Below are 27806 nucleotides of genomic sequence, written 5' to 3'. Positions count from 1 at the left end.
ACTGTTTGATTTTTCTCTCTCTCTCTCTGATCTTAGTGGTCTTTTTTTTTTTATCAGAGCCAAATATAAAACATCTCATACAAAAGCACAATAAAAGTCTTACAATGACATCAAACCGTCCCTCCAATGCTTGCTGTAAGTGACAGGTTCACCTCTGACATAGTTTGTCTGCATACCTATTACCAGGGCAACTGAGCCTCTTCATCAGCATCTCCCAGTGTTGAAAATAAACTAATAAAACAGTAAAATTGTGCAATAGGGGGCTGGATTATTGTGAATCACAATAGTTTGAATGAGGCGACCTCAGGGCCTAAAAAACAAGGTGGCCCTTTCTCAAAATCAATGTCCACCCAAATGAATTGTGTTGCTCAGGTCCGTGCAGGGGACAAGTCCAACACAGAACAAAGTGTGATGGTTTTTTAAATGTGAAATGTGTTTCACAGTGGCAGGTATTCGTGTCGTCGAAGGATTAAAATAGCCCAAAATGAATAAACAGGAGAATTTGTGCTATGTCATTACACCGATCAGCCACACCACTGAAACCGTGGGGGCTGATCGGTGTACAGTGTCTCTGTGGTGATTTGGGGGAAACGTCAGTGAGCTCACTGATGAAATGTTGCGTTTTTGTGGCAATGATTAAGCTGAAAAGTCTGCACAGGTAAAATGATGATGTGGGTGAAACAAGTTGAAGGAACAGGGAGAAGGAGAGAGAGGGAGCGGGAGAGGGAGATTACACCTCTCTCGTCCTGCTTTGGTGTATGGATGGGAGGAGCGTCATAGCAGACGCTGTGGGATGCAGAGCTGCGCATCGGGACCGGGCTGAGAAACCAGGACCAGTCGGCACCGGCGCTGAGCGGAGATGTAACGTCCCGGATGTGGAGAAGGAGAGTCCTGTAGTTCTACGTCGAGTATTAGAAGCCGTCATACATACACATGCGTAACCTACGTATTTAAATATGATGTAGCCGATACGCACTGGCTGGGCAGGCGGCGAAGAGAGGTCGCTGACGGTGTGCGCGTAATGCTGAGTGGACAGCAGTATCTGTCGCTGTGTATTTCAGCCTAGACGGGCCATTGACAGGAGATTCGCACTTGTTCTGCAGTGCAGCTCGTCATCAGAGCCAGATGCGCTCCGCCGGGCCGGACCCGTTCAGTTTCATGCCGTCCAACCCGACCGGAGCCCGAGCCTGAGCCTGAGCCGAAGGATGCAGGTAAAAAGCCAGATCTGCACGGAGCGGAGCAGCACCGACGACCCGGAGCAGGATGACAACCAGAAGAAGACCTCGTGTTTTTCCAACATTAAGATTTTCCTGGTGTCGGAATGTGCGCTCATGTTGGCACAGGGCACCGTGGGCGCCTATCTGGTGAGTTTCCACAGAGCAGCCACAGTGTGGGTCTGAAGGAAAGTCACATCTCAGTATATCTCATGTAGGATCGGGTGAACGCAGCGCCCTTCAAACAGGCACAGGCAGACAGTGAGAACCGCTGCGGTGCTCCAGCCGATGCGGTTAATAATCGTGTTATTCTGATGACATTAGAATAATCACATCATCCAGGAACCACGGGACGCGGCGCTTTCTCTGATCGATGAGCGGCTGCGTATTATCCATCAGGCCTATGCACCATCTGCATGACACGAAGCGCGTCACAGCGGCCGTGGGCTCCACGTTGTTGCTTGGAGAATTTTATATGCGTATATGGATGGTGTGTCGGAGAGCAGGTTACGAAACACCGGCCAGGAGCCCCATCCACAGCCTGCCGGCTCTGCTACGTCCTGCACCCATATGTTTCAATAATGCAGGAGGCCTTTGACACTAGAGGATAAAGGCCTAGGAGATGACGTGATCACCACAACAGAAGCGACAGTAGCTTATACTGTATTTTCAGCAAAGATGCCTTTCATTTTTTTGTTTTTGTTTTGCATTAACACTGCATTACCAGCGACAGTTTGATCAAAATAAGGTGCATTGATATCATTAGATTGATGTCAAACTGAGAGATAAGCACTTCAATATGCTCAGATGGACAGATGCATATTGAAGCGCTATGAGACTAATGATCGTTCTCTATGGTGTGGCCAAAGCCTTAACCACAGCAGCTGTTAATGTTTTCATGGTGACATTTAATCACATTAGTCAGAATTGACCCAACCACTTAGGGTAAATCTGTATCAATCTGGAAGATACCATTGTATTTAGGATTATTATTTTCCTTATTAAAGCCAATTCCCCTGACAAGTGTATTGATACTGCAAATAACGGACGGTTCATTAGAGGATAGGGCTGAAAGTAATTGCTCTGATCTCAGGGACAGCTGTCTTCTAGATACACTACTAAGTGTCGATAATCAGAAATGCTTCTTTAAGTGAAATCAGCACAGAATAGGAAGCATTTTGAGAGAGGCAGGGGGAAAGGTCAGGGCTTCGACTCTCATTAGATCAAGCCTTTATTTTGATGCAGCAAAAGACCCGAACTGTATGCAAATAAACCCAGTAACAATATGGGCTGATCTCCAGGAGCCAGTAATACTGTCTACCTCCACATTGTGGTTTAAATGTTTTGCCCCGGTCAAAAATTTAAAGCGCATTAATATTTTCCTGCAGTGGAACATTCTCCTTTAAAGCAGCATCTCATATCAAAAGTGCACCTTTAGCAAATCCCTCTGCAGACAAAAGCTCTATAGAAGCATTGTCTGTCCTCTCTTGTATAAAATATCGTTTGTCATCATCTTTTATTCCCTGTCTCGTTTGAATTCAGCCACTTTCTTGGTTCACAGGGCGCATTTATTTTCTCCTCCTTTTCCAGTGGCGCATTATTTCTTGCAAATTAGAGCAAAACTGAACTAAAAACTAAATCCCTGGAACAGGAGAAAGCTGAAGGTCATCACAATTTGTATCAGCTGTAAATATAAATATGTCTGAATCTGGAATATAAAGTTGAAACATGGCTGTTCTCCATCAGCATCCAGCATGAGGCCACAATTAAATGTTTCAGGGCCACAAGAGTAATTTTTTACCCTGTATTCCAGATGTTGTGACCTCTGAACTGTGTCCTCCTAGCTTTTAAAATCAAGGAACTCTGAATTACAACTTTGTCATAATTCTCCATAAAACTGTGGACTAAACCCAAATGTTCAGTACATGTAAAGTAATTTGAACTAATAGGCTAAGAGCAGTAACATCTTGTCTGTCAGTCCCCACATGTCGGCTGTATGGTGACGGGCTAAGTTATTGTTCCACAGTTGGAATAATAGACCCATGATGGCCATCTTCCCATTTTAGAAGTCGATTACGGATTGTTCATCCTTTTTTGGGAAGCGGGGGGGGGGGGCTGTCAGTCGTCTGATTTTGTGACTGTTGTCCACACACCTCTGGTGACCTTATTCCAAGGACAGACCCAATACAGCATGACTAGGCTGAGGGCATAGTACTCAGGCATTTCTCCTTTAGCATTAATATAATTTATAGCTTTTTAATAAACATATTGTAGCTGTAGTATTGGTTTACCCAGAAACAGTTTGCTTCTACCAGAATACCATTTGAAAGGTAAAATTAACTAAGAGCTGCTTTGTGGGCCATCTTTAATAAATTAGAAATGGTTCTCAATCTTGTTCTACAACGTATGTAAGCTTTCTGCTAGAGCTGAAATGATTAGTTGAGTAATTGATTAGTTGATCAACAGGAACTATTTCTTATCAACTGTTTTGATAACTGGTTAATTGTTTAAGTAATCTTTCAAGCACAAATGCCAAACAGGACCTTGTTTAAACATGAAAATTGTTAGAATTTGTAGCGATTCTTTGTTTTAAAATGAATATCTTTGTGTTCTCAACTGTTGTTGGGAAAAAAAATAGAACAGTATAGCTATGATCTTGGGCTTTAGGAAATTGTGAAGGGCATTTTTTTTATTGATTTCCTGACATTTTTAAGAGCAAACGATTAATCAATAATGAAAGCAACCCTACTTGGTGATAAACAAAACAACTAGAAATTGTCTATGTTGCAATGGACAAGAGAAAGAGGGTAAGAAATACAGAAAAAAAAGGTGAATTGATATTATACGTCATCTGTTTGATTTTACTTGCATATTCATGATTAAATTCTCCTTTTTATCAGGAATTGCCTCAAGAAGTCTCTGGACTTGGACTGTACCTTTTGCCGTGGGTGAATGATTAATGAAAGTTTAAAATAGTTCAACCTTTTATTGTCAATCTGGTAGATGAACCAGCTCACATTTGATGTAGGGGGGCAGTTCATCACTTACGCACACCGAGAACCCAACTGGTATGACGTGTTTGTGCCCCTTGCATAATTAGAACAGCTGCATATGGTTTCTTGCCTGAAGCCACACACATGCACTTATCCCTTCCTCCCAGGCTGGCATCGGGCTAGCCTCGAGGTTGTTTTGGGAGAAGGACGAAGAGTATGGGGATGAAGATGCTGGAGGCAGATCGCCCCGCGGAGCATCTCAGCTTCTGTCTGTTATCAACAGGTTGCTGATGTTGGTACGAGCTCTGAGAGAGTGACAGATGGCTGCGTTTCCACTCTGCTTCTACCGAATAACACCTGAAGCTAAATGCTCTGCCTCAGTATTTTACACAAACACTAAAATGGAATGGAAAATATATAAAACTCATATTCCTCTGAGAATAATTACAGCAAGAAATAAAACTACTGAAAAGTAGAAAACTACTGTATAGAAAATCAAGTGTATAAACCTGCCTTACAAAGTTAGTGGGTTGGTTATGATGTAATTGGCAGTCCTAAATGGCTACTGTTTGTAAAAGCACTTCATAACGCTCTCTCTCTCTCTTTCTCTCCCTCTCTCTCTCTCTCTGCCAGGTGAGTGTTCTAACCACTCTGGAGAGACGCTTCAACCTCCAGAGTGCCGATGTGGGCGTCATTGCCAGCAGCTTCGAAATCGGCAACCTGGCCCTCATCCTGTTTGTCAGCTACTTTGGCGCCAAGGCCCACAGGCCCCGCCTTATTGGCTGCGGTGGGATCGTCATGGCACTGGGGGCATTGCTATCAGCCCTGCCGGAGTTCCTGACTCATCAGTACGAGTACGAGGCCGGGGACTCGTGGCACGCTGAGGACGGCAGAGATGTGTGCTCCAACAACTCCAGGTCTGAAAACCGAGACTCTGGGTTTAAATGTGGCAACCGAGCCAATACCAACATGATGTACCTTCTGCTGATCGGAGCCCAGGTTCTGCTGGGCATTGGAGCCACACCTGTCCAGCCTCTGGGAGTGTCCTATATCGATGACCACGTCCACAGGAAGGACTCCTCACTGTATATAGGTGAGTCACACTGAGCTACTTTACAACCGTATTTATGGAATTTATTGTTTCATTTCCAAATGAAAAACCTCATTTTTATCACCAAAGCCTCAAGCTGGACTGAGCTTGCTAAAACATCTCTGTTACTGACTGAATCCAAAGCTCTCTGCATTGGGGCTCCCCTCGTTGCTGGCTAAAAGCACTGCTGTCAGCTATGCCATGATAGGCAGTATCTTCCCTCCTGGTTAAAGGCCTACTGAAAGAACTCAGATGCCACAGAAACAATCAAGATGTGATAAATGTGATGTAGGTAGCTCGCTGAGCTATGAACCCTTTTAACAATACTTAGCAAGCAACTGACTTAAACCAAGTGAGATTCAGAGACCGAGCTGAGGACAAAACAGCACCTTCGTCTTAACAACTAATGCAACTAGTTGTTTTTACATTTCTCTTTGTGTACAGATTAAATGGTGTTTGATCGGTTATGCTAACGCTTGAACTGCATGATCTTTGAACCAACCTGAATGAAACGATTGAAATCAGCAGTGATCTGTAATTTCCACCTCCAAGTACTAACAGTGTTTACATTTGAGAAGAACATAGTGGCGTGCTCCACAATGTTCTTCCATAGTGTCGCCCTTCCCTTCTGGGGTCTTTGACAGGACATGGGACTTCTGAAGTACATATTTTTGCAGGGAAAGGCATCTTTATCCCTAAGGCTTAAACATACTGCCACGGATGTCAAATTTGGCATATTCTCAAAGGCTGTTGAATATGGCGCTGGATGCAAATGCCAGTACACTCAGTGACACCAGATGTCTGTCCTTCCTTACCAGAGGATGGATTGCACAGGTGGGGTGAAATAAATAATGCAGAAAATAATTTTGACAGTGATATCCAAAGCAGCCATAACATTGGCCCTGGCTTAGCTAAAATCTGTAGCTCATAATGACAAGTAGGCGATTTAGAAGAAGTCCTAACAACAAAAACAGAAAGGTTCCTTGATTCCTGAACAACTAGCAGCTGTCAAATTCCTTCATGCTCTTGCATTTGGCTGACTTGCGATTCCAGTAGCTGGAAGTCATAAGAAACAAAAGCTAATGGCACAATAAAACCTGTTAAATGACAATATCTCTCAAAGTAAATGGGATGATCACGTTGGCATAACTGAAGCATGAGTGTGACATTAATCGTGCAAGTGTGCACTAAATGATCAGCTCTCGGAGGCTCATTTCAGAATTACAAGATTACAATATTCTATTAAACAAAACCTTATGACCGATGTAATCTTCAGTGAATCATAATTAGTCATTTGCTGGACAAATGGTAAATACTATGCTCATGCTGCAGAGCAAGTGACTAAAAAAGCAGTGGTCAGGAGTAGTTGGCTTGAGGACCAACTCCAAACCCAAAGCAGTAGGTAATTTAAGTCTGTACTCACTTAGCTAAGTCCTTGTGGTTGTGGTGTTTCCAGAGTGGACTTCCCAGAGATCCCTTTGTCTGTCCCGTGGTTCAGTAGATTCATTTTCTTGAACACTTTCAACCACATTTTCTACCGCAGCTCATGCCAACTGCTCAGCTCTTCTCGATACTGATCTACACTTTCGGCTTAGCCTGTCCTGTCCTCTCCTCTAGCCCACATCAAAACCTATCATGTGGCATGCAGCGTCAGTGTTTGTGTGTGTGTCCTTGTGCCACTTACCTTCTTAGCGAATCTGACTCATAGTTTTGGTGACATTGTAGTCTGATCATAGTTGTCTGTCCAGATCAAAACAAAAATATCTCTAATAGAATAACAGAAATAATAGAGGAAGTAGAATACACATACAGTACATTAATCTGCTCTGGTTTCAAGGTGATACATATGAATGAGTCACATTATAAATAATATAATGACACATTTGCTTTAATTTTTACAAAAAAGGAAATTTCCAGCTATCCAACTACTTTTATACACAATTTTATTTCTCAAAAATTGTATTTGAAAAAAAGATACAAACTTTACTATAACTGAGTGTAATTTTGCAACATCCACATCTAGGAGACGAAGCAGGGCTGGCGACATGTTTCTGTGATACTGTACTGCACAGTATTGAACTTAGTTTTGCCCTGCTCAGATAATGTGTTTAGACAGTGGATGGAAATATTCTTGGCTATTAAACATGTTAGTTGTGTGTGTGATGGGATGCATGAGCCCATCAATACTTGTGCTGTTTTTTGCTCTTCTTTACTAAATGGTGTCATGCACTACAATGTTGCGAAGTATTTAGAATTTATGTCACCGGTCCCATATGCAACAATAAATGAGAATTTTAATACTACATTCCTTGATTTGGTTATAGTACTCAAACTGTCTCCCAGCTCACTGTTATTGTTTTGAAACAGATCATTTGTGAAAATGTGTGTTTGGTGCAATGACAAAATCGAGGAGTGTTTTTCTTTAAGGTCAGAGAAGCAGTCTTGTGAACTGACGATTACTGACGAATAATCGAAAAAGATCTAATTTTCCCTGTAATCGCGGTTGAGAGGGGAGTTGTGGGTGCGCGACCTCGCTCACAAAGGGCCCCAAGAGCAAAGCACTTTATACCCAACTTCTGCAAATGTTCACAGGCCAGCAGCAGAGGACTGTGGTTATACTTACCGCACAAACCAAGTGGCTGACATAATACACATTACAGCCTGTCTCACAAAGTTGCCAAGGCAACAGTACAGAGAATGGCACTGAGGCTATCTGCCATTCCTGTTCTTCTCACCGCTCAGCGACCTGCTAGTAGCAAGGCTCCATCTGGGGAGATGGAAAGGATGAGACAGAGGACGAGAGAACAAAAGAGACTCCTATTATTACTAAAAAAAGAAAAAAAATGTAATGTGTACGTTACTTGCTTACGATGTTGGTGCAGAGCATGGAGAATCCCACTAAATATCTGAAATGTATATTTTCCTGTGAAAACAATAAATGATTTCCTCCTTTATTTATAGAGGTGAATGATATAGAGGTGGCCAATACATTATCTTCTGATAACTGAGAAAATGTATTTATTGTTAATGTTCTGATAAAAGAGTTTCAGCCAACAATTACATCAGATAATAGGCACCCATTTCTTACAATAGCTGCTGTTCTTCTGTGACTGTGACAGAACACAACAGGAGTAATCATATCGCAGGCAGATTGATACATGTCAAACAGCCAGTTTGATGCAGAGTATCATGCAGCAAGGAACCGTACAAAAGTGGGTGCATTATGCAACAACACACGTTGCATGTTGTATTTTGTACTTTATCATGTTAATGTGTGGACTCTCTCTCACTAAAAAGTGCCAACGTTGGGTTACCTGCAATTTGTTGATAAAAATTGTACGGACAGCGGGAAACTAAACTGGTCAGCCTGAGAAGTTAGCTTTTTTGAAATTCTATATCTCTACTTGGTGTGGTTCGCACTCAGCTGCAAATTTATGACATCTAATTATTGCATGATAATGTATACAAGTCAAATTAGTTCTGATCTCCCGATTCCACTTTGTCCGGAACTGACTCATTACAATGTGATTCAATTCAATTGGATCAGAATATATAAAGTGAACATTGTAGGCTAAACTGTAAACATATTTCCCGGTTATGAAACTGTGGACAAAGGATTTATTTTCCTTGGCAAATTCAAAATGACTAAAACATCATACATCTATATCTTTTAGGCCTGCATGTGAAAAACAGCAGCATTAACTCACCAGCAGGGACAGACTGAGCTCTAGATTGGCTACGAGATAGCCAGAGTCAGCTAACCATCGTGAGTCACGCCAGTCATGTAAACTGCAGCGGGTCCGCGTAGACTTTAATTATTTATGTTAAAGTTTATGAGACTGATGTGACACAAGATGCCTCATAGCAGCTATTATCTACGTTACTTTTGAACTTAACCTTTTTGTTATAAGTGGATTTCAACAAAGCAGACACGTTACATCTCATGAAGCCCTAACTGAACCTCTGACAACACGTAACCACTGTCTACACATAATATTTAGCGCAGATGTACCATTTTTCCACAGAAAAGGTGCAAATGCAAAGGTTGATCTTGGGATTTTAAGAATTGATATTGAATCTTTCAAAATAAAAATTGAGAAAATAAATTTTTTTTATGCCTCCGTGCTGGCAACAATCATGACCAGAGGCATTATATTTTTGGGTTGTCCGTCCATCTGTCCTTCCGTCCGTCCCATTCTCTTGAACGCCTTGAGGGAATTTCTACAAATTCGGCACAAATGTTCACTTGAACTAAAGGATTAACTGATTAGAATTTGGTGGTCCAAGGTCAAAGGTCAAGGTCACTGTGACCTCACAAAACACATCTTTAGCCATAACTCAAGAATCTATTCACTAATTATGACCAAACACACTTAATACCTATTATTAAATTCCCTCAAAGTCTTCACTTCATATATTATATGAGTCAGACACGGATGTAAACTGCAATTTGACTGGCTGGCAGAGGCATACAACCACCAGGCGGTAATTCTAGTCCTGATCCAGCCCTACTTCTACTTCCTTAAGATTTTCTGCTTGCAGATTAAACGATTTAATGTTATAGGAGGAACAAAAAAATGACACTCTTCATTTTTGGCTACCATGTGGCTAGTTGCACCTCCTCACAGTCTTCTCTGCTAGTCCTTGGCCAGTTGATTGTCCCTGCTTGCGTTTCAATGCAGACCTCTTGCAGGGTGAGAAGGCCTGCGGTTTGTTCTGTACATGCTTTGATCTGCACAGTCTCTGCCAGCAGCACTCAGAGTGGAGGAGAGGAGGGAGGAAGGGATGGACAGAGGATGGAGGAGTGCAAACGAGGCTAGCACAGCACCAAACAAACCCACCCTACCCCCTGCTTGGCTAGAGGCCAACTCATACCAGATGCCTGATGTTAGACATTACACTTGTTATATCTATGCTATTTTAGAAAATTTACAGGAATTCACTGCTTTTTTTGAATATGATAATATACTATAATGTGATAACCCATCAGCAAAGCCACAAAACATCTGTAAAATACGTTATTTTTTTGTATGTAAAAGAACTAAAGTGATAGCTAGTAATAAAAAAACATTGTAATATAAAGTAGTGGTTCAATGGTTATCAACATTGTCTGTTCAGGAGGGTCCTGGGTTTGAATCTCCTTCATGCTTTCTGTGTGGAGTTTGCATTTGTATTGTATTTGTATTTGTACACATTTCTTCCAGTATGCCAAAAAAAAAAAAAAGCATGCTTTTTTCTGTTTTTTTTGAATGTCTGAACCAAAATTAACAGCAACCCATCAAATAGTTCTTGCAAATTTTCACTCAAAACCACAAATGTCAACCTCCTGCTGGCACTAGAGTAAAAATCAAGGGATCACCAAAGTAGATAGGATGTGTCCTCTTGGGACTATGAATGTCTTTACAAAGTTTCATTGCAATCCATCAAAATCGTGAATGACCAACAATGTGAAAATTTTGAAACTACTCTCTGGCATGACATTTGACAGCAAAAAGAAATGACTAACTGATTTCAGTTTGGCCTCAAGTGTCAGAACTGCCTGTAAGTATGAATCTGATTGCGTTTGTCTGTTTATGTTAGCCCATTGATGGACTGGATCTGACAGTCTAGTCAGTCATCCAGGGACGTCTCTTAACTACATTCCTTAAAGAGGTACTGCCATTTGTTGCTTTTTTCTCACTCTGGAGTTGTCACTTAGTTTGGAAATTAGCATATATTACATTTTGGACCGACATCTTGACTCTGGTTTGGTATCAAGTGCACTGTTGTATTTCCTGGCTCAGTGCAAATTTGCCTTTGCCAGTCCATAAGGAACTGTGTCTTTCATAACATCCCCCAAGCTTCTTCCTTTGACACTTACAGATAGTCTAATATTCTTTTCTCTCCACCACCCCCTCTCTGTACTCTCTTTCTTTTGACAATACATGCATGTTGATTGCCATGGTTACCTCCTACAGTGTCACCGCTGGGTCGTCTGTTGTGGCTCAGTAATTGCTTGGAGCCTACAGTACTTATGTGTTACGTGCTGCTTAGTATTTCTGCTGCTTCTTTTTCCCAGTCTGATGGCGGGGGGATTTTTTTTTGACGAGCTTGACGTGTGAAGACACAGTGTAAGAAAACCCTGAATAATACAACATGACAGACAAGCAGTTAGGAGTTATTTAGCAAACAACAGATGATCAAATATTATACGAGCAGCTCTCCACAGGCTCACTAACAAACCAGATGATAGATGGAGAGGCTGCTCTGTTGTGGCCACATCTTCACCGCACATGGATCAATACTGCCTGAATGAGAGGCTGAGGACACTGGGAACACTCAAGAGCAAACCAGGAAACACTTAACAGTTGTCATGGTACAGGTCCCCCAGTATGCACCTGTCCTATAACTGCTCTGTGTCATTACTGCAGCCTGTTCTTTCTTAAGTCTTTTGTAGGCTTTCACTTAGTGTCCATCACCTTGGTGTGTGTGTTCCTGTATATATGTGTGCGTCCAGTCAATGTGAGCAACAGATCAGGCGGCAGACTGGTAAAAAGAAACAGAGACTGTTTTCTCTGGTAGCTGACCATCAAATCGTTCCTTGTGCCTCCTGATAGTTGAGAGAGAACACAAACAGATTATACTGATACACTGCAGCATAAACAATACAGAGTGGGATCCGTGCGATGAAAGGTGTCCATAGTCTACAGTATAGCTAGCAGCTCTGTGAGGCTGCACTTAGGCACAGCAGTGCTTTGAGCTAAATGCTAAATTCAGCATGCTAAATGAGCACAAAGACAATGTTACCTCTCTGATATTTAGCAGGTACAATGTTTACCATGTTCACCATCCTCTTAAGTGTACTAGCATACAAACAGTTTCTAATTAATGCTAAAAACAAAGCAGCTGAGGCTCATAGGAATGTCATTAGTTCTGCAGGTATTTGGTATAAATAAGTATAGAATTAATTGCAATGTCAACCTCATGGTGGCAAAGTAATTAAGATTCATGGGAACCATGAACACCTTCACAAGATTTTTCTGCCAATCCATTCAGTAGATGTTGAGATATTTCGATGGATTAGTACAAATTTGACCCGTTGGTGCCACTCACGCCAGATGATCACCGAAGCCAGTAGGATTCATCTTCAGGGTATCATGCATGTCAGTACAAAATTTCATAGCAATCAATCCAATAATAGATATTTCAGCCTGCACCACAGTGATGAACTGACTGACAGGCCAACAGACCAACGTACCTACAGTATATCGCCATCCTTAGATCCTATTCTAATGGAAATTGGAGCAGCTGTAGTACATGCATAGTTTTAGGCATACAGTATGTTTGCAAGCACATACTGTATGCATCAACCTACATGAAAGTAACAATGTGTCAGTTCAGTGTCTATTTAATATTTAAAGTCTTGACCCGTGGCTTATATGATCAGCTGTCATACATGATTATAGAGTGGAAAATGGCTTCCCAGAGAAACACTAACCTGCTCCTGAGCTTTGTTGACTATAATGTCCAAGGTGGATTGTAATTGGATTATTGATTGCTTTACACTGCTTGACTGATACCTGAGGCAAAGGCAAAAGCCCTCCTATCCATTGTACTGCTCACAGAACCTCCAACAGAAAAGTAGTGATTAAGTATAGTATTCATGCTCTGTGCCGTTTTTACAGTACAGCTTCTGCTTTACATCCTAATAGGGTTCAGTATGTGGTGCTGTGTAAATGTTTGCATCTTGCTAATGGGAGATGTAAATCTTGTTTTGCTACACAGTATACACTCTGGTCTTTTGGGAGGACCCAAGCAGCATGCCGGTAAATTGACTCAGTGGGCTACTCGAAAGCTTCCACTTTTACTTGGCTTCCATACATTTACATTTGTCTGCTATATCATGAAAGCAAAATTCCTTCTTGGAAACTGATCTGTCAATTGAAAAACAAAGCTTTAAAAAAACACTTGAACACATTAATTTTACCAACACTACTGGTGGGGCTGCGGCGATGGCAATGTTGAACTGTTACTCAATCCACAATTTTGGCCCAGTCTGAAATATCTCAACAACTACAGAATGCATTGCCAATAAATTTTGCAGAGATATTCATGGTCCCCTGAGGATGAAGCCTAAAGACTGTGGGGATTCTGTGAGGACTTTTTTTCCAGTGAAATATCTCAACATCTTGTCTGCATTCATGGCTGGTGATACAAACTTTTGTACAGATGTTCATGCTTCCCAGGAAATTAATCATTAATGACTTAGGTGATCCCCTAACTTTTCCTCCAGCACCACCATGAAGATAATATGTATGGTTTTAAGTTGAATGTCTCAGCAACTATTGGACTGCCTTGACATTTGGTATACACATTGAAGTTCCCCCTCGGGATGGACTCATTAACTCTGAGGATCTCTTAAGTTTTCATCACATCATCATGTGTAGTAAGTCAGGCTAACCACCATACTATTTTTAAAAAGTTTGTTAAGGAAGTAAGATTTCTTTGACAAACTAGCATACCCCACTTAAACCTTCCCATCATCATGTACATGCATGCTACCTCAGACTGAGCTACAACAGAAATGTATAACAACTGCAGCAGAGTGCAAAATGGCAGCAACAATACAGTAAATTATAGTATGGAACTTTAAGTAACCCACAGTACATGACAGTACAGTAAAGTAAAAGGGCAGCCTACGGAGTTCGAGGGGTCCAGCTCTGCAGCCGCTGGGTCAGCTTCTCTCTTCCTGCCTCATATCTCTGCCTCTATTCATTGCTATAAAACGCATAATGAAGTGCTGGGAGTCCACTGCAGCAAAATGTTTTTACTCCAGTGCAGTTATTTCTCTTCCACTGTAGGACAGCAGAGGAAGGAATGGACGCTGACTCAGCGCACACTGTCCATTCAGACCGGCCCAGGTTGTTTTATGTGTGCACCTTTTAGAAGCACCTTCAAGTGATACAAAGTGCCAGTGATTGAACTCTGACATAATATGAGTCTGAGAGAGAAATTATTCATGTGATGGCAGTGTGACCAGGTAGAGGAGCCCTGTCTCACACACTATGATCTTGCCTGTGCTGCACTCATCACTGCTGCCATCAGGTTAGGCTATTTATTTGGAGATTTTATTGGAAAAAAAAGTAACAATATTGAACAGAAAAATGATCAGGTGTCTACTATTTTAATAATAAATAATAAATAGAAAAATAAAATACAGAAGCTTTTCTTTTGATGGCTGGTGAAAAGGGGGGGAGTGCACTGGGGGAAATTGGACTCATAACTTTTAATTGATCATGACACTTTGTCCAAGAAGTATTGATTTAACTCTGATATTTTTTATGCTGAAGTTTGTACTGACTTTGCATATGATTGCAATATACTGTGAGATGTTCGTAATATTTCTGCTCCTTCACATACTGTATGTAGATAAGTTGGAAAATAATCCTGTTATGCTGTTTGTTTCTAGTAATTAGTTATAGCTGAAAGAAAATTGGTCTCTGGGAAAAGGCATTGGTGACCATACGTACACAGTGTATTTATATTATTATTATTTCTAATATTTTTGGATTTTTGTGTGTGTCTAGTATCATCTGATCCGGCAAGGTGGACCACAAAACTGGCATTATTTACTCTTCATATTCTCTATAAATAACCCTCCAACAAATATACCATATGGTTGGATATCTAGTGAGCTGGTGGCTTGACATTACTCCTTGTGCTTGTTTTTTTTGTGTGTATGTGTGTTTGTGGTATAATCAATGTATAATTGTAATTTTGATATTTTAGAAACTTGTGACAGCTTCAGGCCAAGCTACTGGCCTATATTATACACTATATGGTATTAAACCTACTTAGCTCCACAAGGAGGAACTGTCAGATCCTCTACAAGCTCTCGGCTTAAGTGGAGTGTCTCTGCCTGCCATTTCCAAATAGCTGGGTCAGACAGACAAAGACTAAGCTGACAGAGTGTTACATGGATATCAGAATTATCTCTAAAGTTCTAAGTCTTCCCAAATTATCTGTATTTTAATAAATGATACTGTGAATTGTACATTTATGTCGTGCACAGGTTTTCTACCTAAATTTGCTGCCAAAGTGTTGGTGGTGCCATCACTAATACATAAGCCTTAGCAGGACGGTCACGCTCAAAGGCTAGTTTTACGATCATGACCATCTCCCTGTACCTGAATTCTGCTGACTGCATGTTCCAAAGCCATCAATCCTCTGATATGTGCAGCTGCACCGTAGCTCAACTGAAAGCACTGAAAGCCCCTACAGCTTTCATCCCTGGTTACTCTGAGGCAGAACTGCAATCACTGAACAGTCAATAAGTCCAGAGAGATTTACAGTCAGTCTCTAATGAGCAATCAAAAGTTAAACCAGTCCTGTGAAAATGAACCTATCTCAGAGGCATTGATTTTTATAATTAATGTATTTAAAGATGCAACCACATCACAATTCCAAAATCATTGCAGCGGATGCTGTTGTTTGCACAATTTGTCAAATTATCATGCAGCCACTTTTACTTCAAGTAAAGTTAAAAGTTTTTAGGATACTAACATTAAGATGACACAATTTTTTTCATTAAAAACTCCCAAGCTTTGAGAAATGGTTCATTTTGTTATATTTCTGAAAAGTAATGTTGCTTAAGGTTTTCTTGAGAAGGATTATAGACATTACACAGGTGTTCTTACAACTGACTTTTTAGTAGCAGGATAAAACAGGTGTGTTTTTTTCCACATCAGTTGAAAATGAATACATTTTAAAGTCATACTTTCTGTTTTTTCTTTTGGGGAGTGCTAAAGTTTTCTATAATTTTAACAGTTTTAGACAATTTAGGAAAACAGTACTGGGTTCAGGCCACACCTAATACATAATTGCCCACTGTATAATCACAGAAAAATATAATCCCATACAATTTGTACATTTTTAATTTTATAAAAACAGTTCCTGAAGGTCAACATTAATAAATTTCATCACAATTTTAAGCAAATATTAAACTCTGCAACTTTAATAATAGTTATAATTTTACATAATTTAAAATATAGAAACAGCAGGAAATCTTTCTTTCAGCAGAGTCAAGAAAATGCATATTTGAACACTGTATATCGTTTTTACTATACAGTAATTAACGTTTTAGTCTATAGTTAAAGTCACTTTAACTTTACAGCTCACTTTAAAGCTTTCACCACTATGACCCTTCAGTCATTCCTCCAAGGCAGTGGCCTTAGATGTACCAACTGTTGAGCCCAAACAACAGACTGGCTTCTCCTGATGGATGTCCAGCAGCTGTTGCTATAGGATTATGAGCTTTCTGTCTTTTCTCACAGCATAAAAAAAAGCTTACCGGTAATTCTCCCTCATCATGCTTATTGCAGCTATTAACATCAGCTGTTTCACTTTGAAGGCCACTCCAGGCTCTTACCTTATTCCACTGTATCGAGGAAACAGTAATGCTGATTGTGCCCACAGGGAAGTTTAGAGAATATGGAGCTTTGGTGCACTTTAGATCCGACTGGCCGGCACCCAACATTTTCTGCTGGTTCACTGCCATGTTTTTGTGTGCGTGCGTCCTGCATCGCATACACTATGGATTAGTTGCGCTGTCCTGTGTTTGTCTGTGATTTGACCCCTAGTGGAAGGCAGAGCAGGACTTAGGAGGTTGTTCATTGGGTGGTGGTTCAGCTGGCCCTGCTGTAACCTCAGACCCTCCTCGTCACCTGACTTCAGCCCCACTGCCATCAGTGACTGCTGAAATGGACATAATTTATCTAACTGACAGAGAATGTCAAACAGGGAGAGGATGACCAAATTCCACTATCATAGTTTAATGATTCTTATCCTAATGGGAATGATGTGTAAAGCATATTGTCCATTATTTAGTTTGAATTTTTTTTTTTATGTATAACCTATTAATTGTAAGAATTGTCTTTTCGGCCGACTCTGTTCCACTGTATCACTATGCACTACTGTTAGTAGTACTGTCAGAACACTAGTGTCCCGGACTAAGTACAGTACGGCTACACTATGTCTTTAGTCTTGAATTATACTATTTCTGCTCTAGACAGCAATTAACAGAGTCATTCCCTCACTTTACACATTCCAAGGATTGTGATTATGATCACAAAACGGCCACACTGGGCCACTCCATTGAAAGTTGTACATACTGTACATTTTTAGCTATGCTAGCAAGAAGTAGTGTGGCTCTAGGGATTGCAATGGCAATCAACTGGTCCACCTCTTTGGTCCAGACTGCACATCTCTACAATCGGATCGTTTGCTATGAAATCTCGTTCAGACAGTCATGGCCCCCACAAGGTTAATTGTAGTAACTATTCATCTTTCGTCATGATCAGGTCAAAATTTCAACATGTCCAGTACTTTATGACCAAATACCTGCAGAACTAATGACACTCCCATCAGCGATATTCTGTGTTTAGTGCTAATTAGCCAATGTTAGCATGCTAACATTCTGAACCAAGATGGTGAACATAGTAAGCACTGTACCTGAGAAACATTAGCATGTTAGCAAGGATGCTGAGCATATGTTAGCAAGTTGACCTTAGCCTTTAGCTGGGAAAACCGTTGGTGTCATTCTCCAACTTTATTCTGAGTCAGAGATATCAGGATCTTCTGACACTGACGATATCTCCCACCTAGGAAACGAACTACAGACATGTCAACAAACTGTTGGCAGAATGGCTGCAAATGCACCATCGCTGGCAGGTATATCAAAATAAAATCCAATATCAACACTAATACAATCCATTCAGCTCATTTTTTAGGAGCTATACGTTGTTTGTATCTGGTTTCACTTGGTAACAAACTGAAAATACGTCATGCAACAAAAGTTGTTAATTTAGGCTAATTATCTGGTGTGACTGCAAGGTTAGCACTACCTTGGTATAAAGCGTGAACACTCCCAAGTCAGACTAAGAGGTGTAAGCATTGCTTGAATGCAGCATATGTACAGCCTTATCGAGCCGCTAGCATAGCTCCATCTTGTTAAAAAAAAAAAAAACCTACATGAAAACTGGACCATGTACAATCTGGTTTTATAGGCCTACTAGTAATCGTCACTTTCTTTATTAATAATGTTGCGAAATCTTTACAAGACTGTTAATGTTTAGCTTTATGTATATGAAACCAATATGTTTTGGGGTTAGGGTTGGGACTTCTGGCCGTAGTGATTAGAGTTACTAATTGTTATTATTATATTTGAGTGTGTGTGCTCTTGTAAGACCCAAAATCTCTCTAAAGAATTATAGCTGGGGCTAAGGCACTGACCATAAATCACAATGTCCTGTCTCTCTTAACCCCATTTTCCTGGCATCTTTCTACTGTGTGTCTCTTATAAGGGAATAAAAAATGCCCAAAAAATACGTAAAGATCAGTTATGGATAAAAATGTGTTTTTATGGTGAAACCATTTTGGAAACCATTTTTCCCTCTGCATCTATAGAAATGCATTGATAACACCAGGAAAAAATGAAGCAGTCATTCTGCTGTCAGATTTATCCCTGGTGATAACCACAGCACTAACCATTACATCCCTCACAGAGAAATTGACTGGCCGTCTCACTCTATCAGGAGGGAGCAGCCCCCTCTGCTCTGGGCTCTGTTAGTAGCAGTGAGGCTACTGGAGCTCACTGCTACTGTTCCACTTACAACCAGCATGGATAACTGAGTTTCACTGCCACACACACACACACACACACACACACACACACACACACACACACACACACACACACACACACACACACACACACACACACACACACAGACACACACACACACAGACACACAGTCCTGAACAGTCTGCTGCTTATTGGAAACCTCTCAGCTTCTAGGCCAAAGCAGGGCAGCTTTGCATGGAAGAGAAAGTCATACAGAGCTGCCGTATCAGTGCTCCCCCACTGCTCTTACACTAAGAACCCATTTCCTGCTTAATTATTTATGATCCTGCTGGACTGATCTTGGATCAGTTACCCTGTGCAACCTATGAGCTGCATATTACCGTGACAGTGAATAAATCTTTCAGTGGAAGACATCAGTTGAAATTTAAAGTCTTTTGGCATGGATTCAATGCCTAATCTGTCCTTCAGTAGAATACATTTAGTTCCCAATCATACAGTGGATTTTATAACAGAAGTGATCTCTGGGGATGGAAGCCTCATGTTACAACATATTTAATAAAAGGGCCTTGTTACAAACACTTTACAGTCTTGGTACAATGCTGCCCTCTGCTGAAAGATCAGGTGAAATGCACTTACAGCTAGGCTAAGATAAAGTCAACTAAATTATGATAATTCAAAAATAACACTAACATTGGAATATTATGTTTTTGCTGTTGCTTCTTCCATTTTAACCGACTGACATTTTATATTCTTCTGTCCCTCTTGGTCTTGCAGGTATTTTATTTTCAACATTAGTGTTCGGCCCAGCCTGTGGCTTCATCTTAGGCTCCGTCTGTACCAAAGTCTATGTTGATGCTGTCTTTATCGACACCAGTGAGTTGACATTTACATTTTGCTTGCATTTCTTGGGATACATTCTTGAATTGTGTTCACTGTGTGATATTGGTATTTACACAAATGGAAAATTAAGAATACAGCAACATTATACCAAAATGAAAACATAAAAAAAGACAACACAGGCAGAATTTACTCCTAACGGAACCAAAGTGCTTCACATTGATTCGTAAAATTTCATTGTACAGCCTCATTCAGCATCTATTCATTGTGGTAAATTCCCCTACCTCCTGTTCAGGTAAGCTGGACATCACCCCCGATGACCCTCGCTGGATTGGGGCGTGGTGGGGGGGCTTCCTCCTCTGTGGTGCCTTACTCTTCCTGTCGGCTCTCTTCATGTTCGGCTTCCCCCAGGCACTGGACGAGCAGGACATGGATGGTGGAGGGGAGAGTGAGCAGGCCATGCTGCCTTCTTCCCTGACCCTGGAATACCAGGGCTCCAAACCCAACGGGGCCATTCATGGCTTTGATATAAACAGTGGACTCTCAGTCTGTGAGCATCTGAGAGGTAAGGGGGAACAGAGGGAGCAGAAGGTGAGTGTTGACGAGAGCTGATAAGCAACTAAATATCCTTATCTTTTCTGCCATTTTTCTCTCCTTTCTTCCCCGTTGCCTCAGTAATCCCCCGCGTAACCAGGCACCTACTCTCTAATCCGGTGTTCAGCTGCATCACGCTGGCAGCCTGCATGGAGATTGCTGTGGTTGCTGGCTTTGCTGCCTTCCTAGGCAAATACCTGGAGCAGCAGTTCAACCTTACCACCTCCTCAGCCAATCAGCTGCTAGGTAGGCAGATCATAATCTTGTAGGAGAAGCAGGATAAGGTTTTGCAATCTAAAACATTTATTTTAGGTTTGGTGGAAGCAGTGGACATCCCTGTCTTTCTCTCCCCAGGTATGACAGCTATCCCCTGTGCCTGTCTGGGTATCTTCCTTGGGGGGCTGCTGGTTAAGAAGCTGAACCTGTCTGCTCTGGGCGCTGTCCGTATGGCTATGCTGGTCAACCTGGTGTCCACTGCCTGCTACGTCTCTTTTCTCTTCTTGGGGTGTGACACGGGACCTGTCGCAGGGGTTACGGTGGCCTATGGCAACGAGTAAGAGTGATCTGAATGAGGAGTCTTTTCAAGAATTACTTGTTCTATATGGTCCTTAGATTATATGCTTGTTTGCAGTTTTACAAGAAACATATTCTAGTTATGCATGACTTGCACTCCAAACATGCAACTTTTTTGTTTAGTTGTAGTTATTATTACTTTTGTATTTCCTCAATTTCTCTTTGAATTAATATCCGAATATATAATGTACATCTATTATCCATCTGACAGCTGTCAGAAATATTTGCTTTTGCATTAGTGATGACATTGTGCAGTTAGTGTTCAGTGGTAGAATATTTAGCCATGGGGTGCCCTATATAATCAAAAATGAATTAATGTCCATGTAGTGTCACAATGATACAAAAGTGAGAAAAAACAAGTCTACAAAAAAAGCGAAATTTGATCTTCAAATTGGTGCCCTGGTTTTCATTTGATCGTACCATTGTACACATATGTCCTCCCTCATATGACCTTTGAACTCCTCCATAGGACGTTGCAGTCCTGGCAGCGACCTGAGTCAGCATGCATCAGTAACTGTAACTGCTACACAGCATCAGTGAGCCCTGTCTGTGGTTCCAATGGCGTCACCTACCTCTCAGCCTGCTTCGCTGGCTGCACCAAACCAGTGAGTGGAGACGATAGCACTGACCGTATAATGAGTACTCTGGACACTGGACACATTCATACGGTGCAACAACCTTTTTTTTAGACAGTGGAGTAAATAAGCGCCAATCTCTTTCTCTTGTCTTCGTGTCAGAACCTGACCAGCTGTACCTGTATATCCAGCAACAGTGAAGAGGCAGTGGCTTTACCAGGGAAGTGTCCCAGTCCGGGCTGTCAGCAGGCCTTCCTCACCTTCCTATGCGTTATCTGTGTGTGCAGCATGATCGGAGCTATGGCCCAGACGCCCTCCGTCATCATCCTTATCAGGTGTGAGACTCGCTGTTACACATAAACTCCACAAGAGGGAGCTGTTGACATTTATGGCCGATCAAGGGCAAAAAGACGGCGTCGCAGTCACTTCAGGGGTCTCAGGTGTAGAGGAGAGGTTTGTCAATGTGACACTGGTACAGAGGAAAACTAACAGTCAAGGCAACATTAAGTTATATACAGTGACAAAGAACATTGCAATGTACAGAACAGATAGTTGAACAGATGTATATGGATATCACCCTACATAATGACATCTGTCTAGCCACTAAATGATTCATCTGTTAGTAGTACAATAGTACAATTGCTATTGGCTTTGAAAACAAAACAAGACAAAAGAGAAAAAAAATCATGGTATCTTAATACCAGACAAGCTTCTGTCTGTCTCCGGAGTGTTGGGACAGTCAGTGATATTCTAAAGTTCCAAGTTCATTGACGACTGATGTTGCACATCATGTATCATTTACTGTTATGATAAAATGGTTAAGTACATAGATTTTTGTGAACCTGCTAAAATAATCTACTATGAAGATTAGTTTTTTACTAGACATCGACTGTTTTGAGTAACTCGGTTTTGTCACTTTTCCAGTTGAGAACATCACAAACTCAAAACCTGCCTATAAAGTATTAGAAATTAAAAACATAAAATATTTTTTATTTCCAATGAGGGACTATTACTGACATTTTTTCTTTTACATCCAAATAAAGTGGTTTAGATAATCTGGCTAAACTGTTGCAACCTGATTGATTTCCGACTTTGCTGAGAGAAACTACTTTACTGTCAACAACTGTATCATAACCAATAGAACTGATGGCCAAATGTACAAACCCAGTCCCTAGTTGCAGTGAATTAGAATTCCTCTTTAACTGTAGGGTATGCAGCTCAGAGGCCTCTGCTTAACCCCAGTTGCAAAGGAGGCCCTGACCTGGACTCTGTGTAGTGCCTTACTCACCCTGCTCAAACCACAGATGGCCACTTGCTCAGATGCAGCGTTCAGATTACTGTTACACATTGCTCATCCCAGATGGTTCTCTGTTTCAGAACTGTAAGTCCAGAGCTGAAATCGTACGCCCTTGGAGTTCTGTTCCTGCTCCTGAGACTTATAGGTAAGAAACTTAAGTTAACATTCAGTTCTTATACAACAGTCTTATAATATACTTCAAATCGTATATTTCTTATACTATTTTGGCAAGCATTTATATCCACAGGGAATCTATTCTTTGTTCTTTATTTGTATTGGTGCACATTCTGTAATAAGTCTCACACTCTTGTGTTTGTCCAACCTGCTATTGCCCTGTAGTTTTTCTCGGTCTTGTTAATGTCAGAGCAAGTTTTCACCCTGGTTGGAATGAACTTCACTGGTCTGTCTGTGTGGATATAAAGGAACACTCAACTCAAACCGGTTCTCTTTTCGACCTTCTGACCTGCTGTCTGTCCACAATCCCCCCTCTCCAGGCTTCATCCCTCCCCCTCTGATCTTCGGCATGGGCATCGACTCCACCTGTCTGTTCTGGAGCTCGGTTTGCGGCGAGAAGGGAGCCTGCATGCTGTACGACAACGTGGCCTACAGGCATCTGTACGTCAGCATCGCCATCGTCCTCAAGTCATCAGCCTTCCTCCTGTACACCACCACGTGGCAGTGTTTGAGAAAGAACTACAGGAAATACATCAAGAACAGCGAGGGTTACCTCACTCCCACAGAACTCTTCGCCTCCAACTTGACTCTGGACAATTTGGGCAAGGAGATCACCCAGAACCCAGCCAACAGGACAAAGTTCATATACAACCTGGAGGACCATGAGATGTGTAACAACATGGAGTCAGTTTTATAGTGGCGCTCTGCACTGGAGCTGCAGACAAGAGCCGTTAATGTGCAACTGACCTGATGTGCAATGTTTCTTTGTTGTCGTATTGGTTTAGAAGAATGTCCTTAGTAAGGGTCTTATCTTCTTCTCACCCAAAACATCAGATATAATGAAAAAATTTAAGAGATGTTTCCCAAAATGCTCTATATCCACATTGCACTCAATTTTTTATTTTCTACTTTTTACTAAAATATAAATTAGCCAGTATTTTGTCAAAAAAAACAAACTTCCTTGTTATTTTGGCATTGTTTCCTTATTTAACACCAGGGTAGGGATTGACAACAAACACTGGGAGCGGAAGGAGGAATGACACATAAACTCCACCAAATTTTAAACAGGGATGTTGCAGTTATGTGTTATCCATCCCAGACCATTCATCTACTAGGTAACCCCTAGAATGATTTTTTTAGAGTAAGATCGTTAAAAGTTCAGTGAAAATAGTCATATTAGGTTTAGATATACTTCAAAATCAGAGGTGTGTGAGAAGCAGACATCTGTTTATTCATCAGCTTTATTAGACAATTTATTTTCCTTTAGAAGGAAGTATTTCTCAGGTCCAAATGTCGGATAGAAAGAGTGAGAGTGAACCTGGTTGTTCATTGTAAGATGATGCATTTTTCGCTTATTTTTGGAGCACTTTTCAGATAGAAAGATCAGACAGCAGGGAGTGTCACTTTTGTAACTGGTACCAATACTAGTGGTAACACACTTTCTTGCCAGTAACCCCCCCCCCCTTTCCTTCCCTTCCCTTCCCCTCACTCAATTTGTTAATGAAATTTAACAAACAGAGAGGTCATAAGTTTAGGTGGACCTGTTTCCTGGCTACATCGTTGAAGAGTTAGGATAGAATGGAAAGAGAAAAGAAGAAAGTATCTACCCCTCTACCCCAATACCAAACCAGTTTCTAACCCAGCGTAATAACTGTACTTGTCTTTAACCGTAACCCCAGTGATTATCATAAGGAGTGCAAAACAAATTGAAAATGTAGTTTTGAAACTAAGTCATATTACTTGTAACTTTATTGTTCAGTAGCTGAAAAAAAGCCAAAAAGTTAAGTCTACAAAACATGTTTTACCAGTACAGTCATTTATTTCACATTTTTGTGCTAAAAGTGGGGATGACTTTTTCTGAAAAGGTGGTTATCCCATTTTGGAGCCAAGCTCTTCAGTTTGATCGCTCATATTGTTCAGATTTTAGAAAATAAGGAACAGTCTTTCTTAATAGCTTTCAGTGTAATTGGCCTGTTCTTGTTCTAGAGGGCCTTTTAGGACATTTGTTGAAGGAGGGGGAGGCCGAGGCGCGTCGAGCCAGTGTATAATAATTATCTCTTTACTGTGTCATAGTGTGGAGTTTAGATATGAATGCCGGACAAGATTCCGAGACCACGTATCTATTTGAGAGCCACAGAACTGTTTTTGTTTTTTACATCACAGAATTCAGTGGATACTTTGTTTTTCCTTTATAGAAATTACGTCCAACTTCCAGGAGGTAATTTATGTTAAAAAAAAACTCCTTGTCACTCATGTCATTGGCAAATGAGATAGAAATACAGTTTGACTTGGTGGTGTAATTCCACTCTTGGGGATGCCGCCTTCAGAAGTAATGCATGGAATACATAGCAACATGATCAATAACAAGCAGGGAACATTGCAAATAAGACTCTCCGGGGTACATGTACTGTATGTAGTAGGGCTGACGCAGGTGGAGGCTGACTGAGAGTGTGAGGGCTTTTAAGTGGAACGCCAAGTCAACACAGTGACACGTGATGATTGTGGTGGGCTAGCTGTCAGCAGACACAGCATAGCATGACGCACTGTGTCCAGCCAGAATTAGTTCTTTTAAAAGCATGCTGGTAATGCATGTAATGATAAAAAATAAATATTCAGTATGTCACTAAGTTGCACACACTCTGATGGACATGGATATGGTTAAATACACATTTAACTCTAGCAGCCTGCAAACTCTATTTTTGACCATGGAAAAGCTTTATAATGCATAGTGCATTGTGATGTTGACATTTAAAAAAACAAAAAAACAAAACCTCAGCTGACTCATAATCACTCATACTGCAGTGATTGTCTGAATACAGTTTTTTTTTTTTTCAAATAATATTTTTTTTGTTAGGGAATTCTATTGGATTCTGATTTCTGACATATCCAGTATATATAGAGTATATTGTTTTTCCTGGCTTACTTTGTAAGTATTTAATATGTTTTGCATCAAAAATATGGACATTTGTCCAGCTACTCACCATTGCAATAGAGTTGATTTCCAAAATGTTTAATCCCTTTGGGGTTTGAGATTGGGGGGTTAAAGGAGTATTTTATCGTTTTGGGAAATACACTTACTCACTTTCTTGCCTACACTCACTGCGCCCCACCAAGGAATAGCAATGCACAAAACCCCCCATTAAAATGAAACTTGTCAGTTTTGCACCTGTTTTTTGTACGGGTAATGATACAACATGTTAATATGTTAGCTTTAGAGGTGGTCATGGGTGGATTTTGTTACTGGAGCCAGGTTATGTGTTTCCCCCCTGTTTTCCATCGTTGTGTTAAATTGAGCTAGCCAGCTGCTGGTTGTAGCTTCATATGTACTTTACAGACATAAGAGAGGTAACAGTCTTCTCATATCTTGGCAGGAAAGCAAATACTGTAAGTGTATTTCCCAAAACTTTAAACTGTTCCTTTAAGTTAGTTAAAGCCACCTACCATTGTTTGAAAAGTTCCACAGTTTGGTTTCAGTTTATGCTGCCACTCATGTTCTATGAGTCATTATCGCTAATGGTGGGGAATTAGCAATTCTAGGAACCACACAGCTCAAATGATGTATTCAGTTTAGCACCTCATTGAACCAACAGACTTAAACTATACACTGATGCTGTTTTAGCATCATAGATAAAACAGAAAATATTTATCAAATGGGGAAAACAGATAGCTGTTAGAGAATACTTGAGATCAACTCTTGATGGACCTACATTCAACAGAGAGCCATGCCAAACCTGACCAGACTAATGTCTGCTTGGCTTGATGTGAACTAAAAGACTAAAAATACAGCTTTTCAGCACTGCACTGAGACTTGAATCCTTAAAATGGAGGAATTTTTGGACGCTGCTTAGGTAGTGGCTGAAACATTTTCCAAGCTCAAAATTTGATCATCCCTGACGGGAAGATTGGCTCCTAGCTGGACATTCAGGACAGCCAGACATAATGCTGAGATGTTAAAACAATTCAAAAGGAAGCTTCAGAGAGGAGGGTGATAAATAGCATCACCAGCTGGTTACCATCTCCTCCTTCGCAACCCCCAACAGGTGGCGCTGTTTTTGATATCTGTAATGTCCAGTGTGTCATAGTGCTGACTCCTCTGTACATAATAGTGCCATACAAGTGCCAAAGTGACACCATAGGCGTGTTCTGTAAAGTCCTGCAGAAATCTTTGTCTCAATACGCTAGAGCTCAGAGCAGATCCTCCAGCTGTATGTAGCCTTTCTGTGATATCCCTCCACTTACTTTCACCATATCATACAAAAGTGTCCCAAAAACATATTGCCTATAAAATATTGTATATTGGTCTAGAAAACAGTATTATTTAGGATGTAATAACTGTTAATATGTAGGACTTTTCTACTAGTGAAGGTATCGTTTAATTTAGATTAATCTGTCTTTCCATCAGTGGCAAAGCTTATAACTGTTTGTTGCTTTGGTCCAAATGACAACAATACTTTGCTTGAAATAAGTGGCACCAATGTTGAGCTATAGCCTGACATTGTACAGTAAATAAGGTTGACTGTAGAAAATCAGCCAAGCTTCACTGATAGCAGTCCTGCACCAGTGCCTGGATATTAAGCTCTACTCTGAGACTTTCTAATGGGAGGCGATGTTGTGCCATATCAACCTGTGCACTGTAACTTTCAACACACACAAAGAAGAAGCTAACATATTGTAGGTCTGTCTAATGCGCTGGCAAGTGAGGCAGCGCTTGCTTGACCTTGTATTCACCTGCGGCGACAGGACTGTTTCTTTTGGCACCTAAATGTGCTTGAGATTTTTTGCCTTGTGATGAGAAAATAACTTTGGAGCATAAAGGGTTTTTTTTACATCCTGTTTTT

The 27806-nt window shown here is 40.9% G+C and overlaps 1 protein-coding gene across 1 annotated transcript; it reads left to right on the top strand.

The window, feature by feature from the left end:
* Positions 1–1058: 1058 nt before the first annotated feature.
* Positions 1059–23665, top strand: LOC120790520 (solute carrier organic anion transporter family member 3A1-like). Its single transcript, XM_040128106.1, has 10 exons — positions 1059–1364; positions 4841–5300; positions 19693–19791; positions 20051–20320; positions 20431–20595; positions 20704–20902; positions 21392–21527; positions 21660–21832; positions 22875–22939; positions 23289–23665. Exons 1-10 carry the CDS (start codon positions 1206–1208, stop codon positions 23663–23665), a joined length of 2103 nt encoding a protein of 700 aa, XP_039984040.1. The 5' UTR covers positions 1059–1205.
* Positions 23666–27806: the final 4141 nt, after the last annotated feature.

This window comes from Xiphias gladius, chromosome 1, assembly GCF_016859285.1.
Source record: "Xiphias gladius isolate SHS-SW01 ecotype Sanya breed wild chromosome 1, ASM1685928v1, whole genome shotgun sequence".
NCBI classification, from domain to species: Eukaryota; Metazoa; Chordata; class Actinopteri; order Istiophoriformes; family Xiphiidae; genus Xiphias; species Xiphias gladius.
Note: the sequence above shows the minus strand (reverse complement) of the source record. Positions and strands in the feature narration are given on the sequence as shown.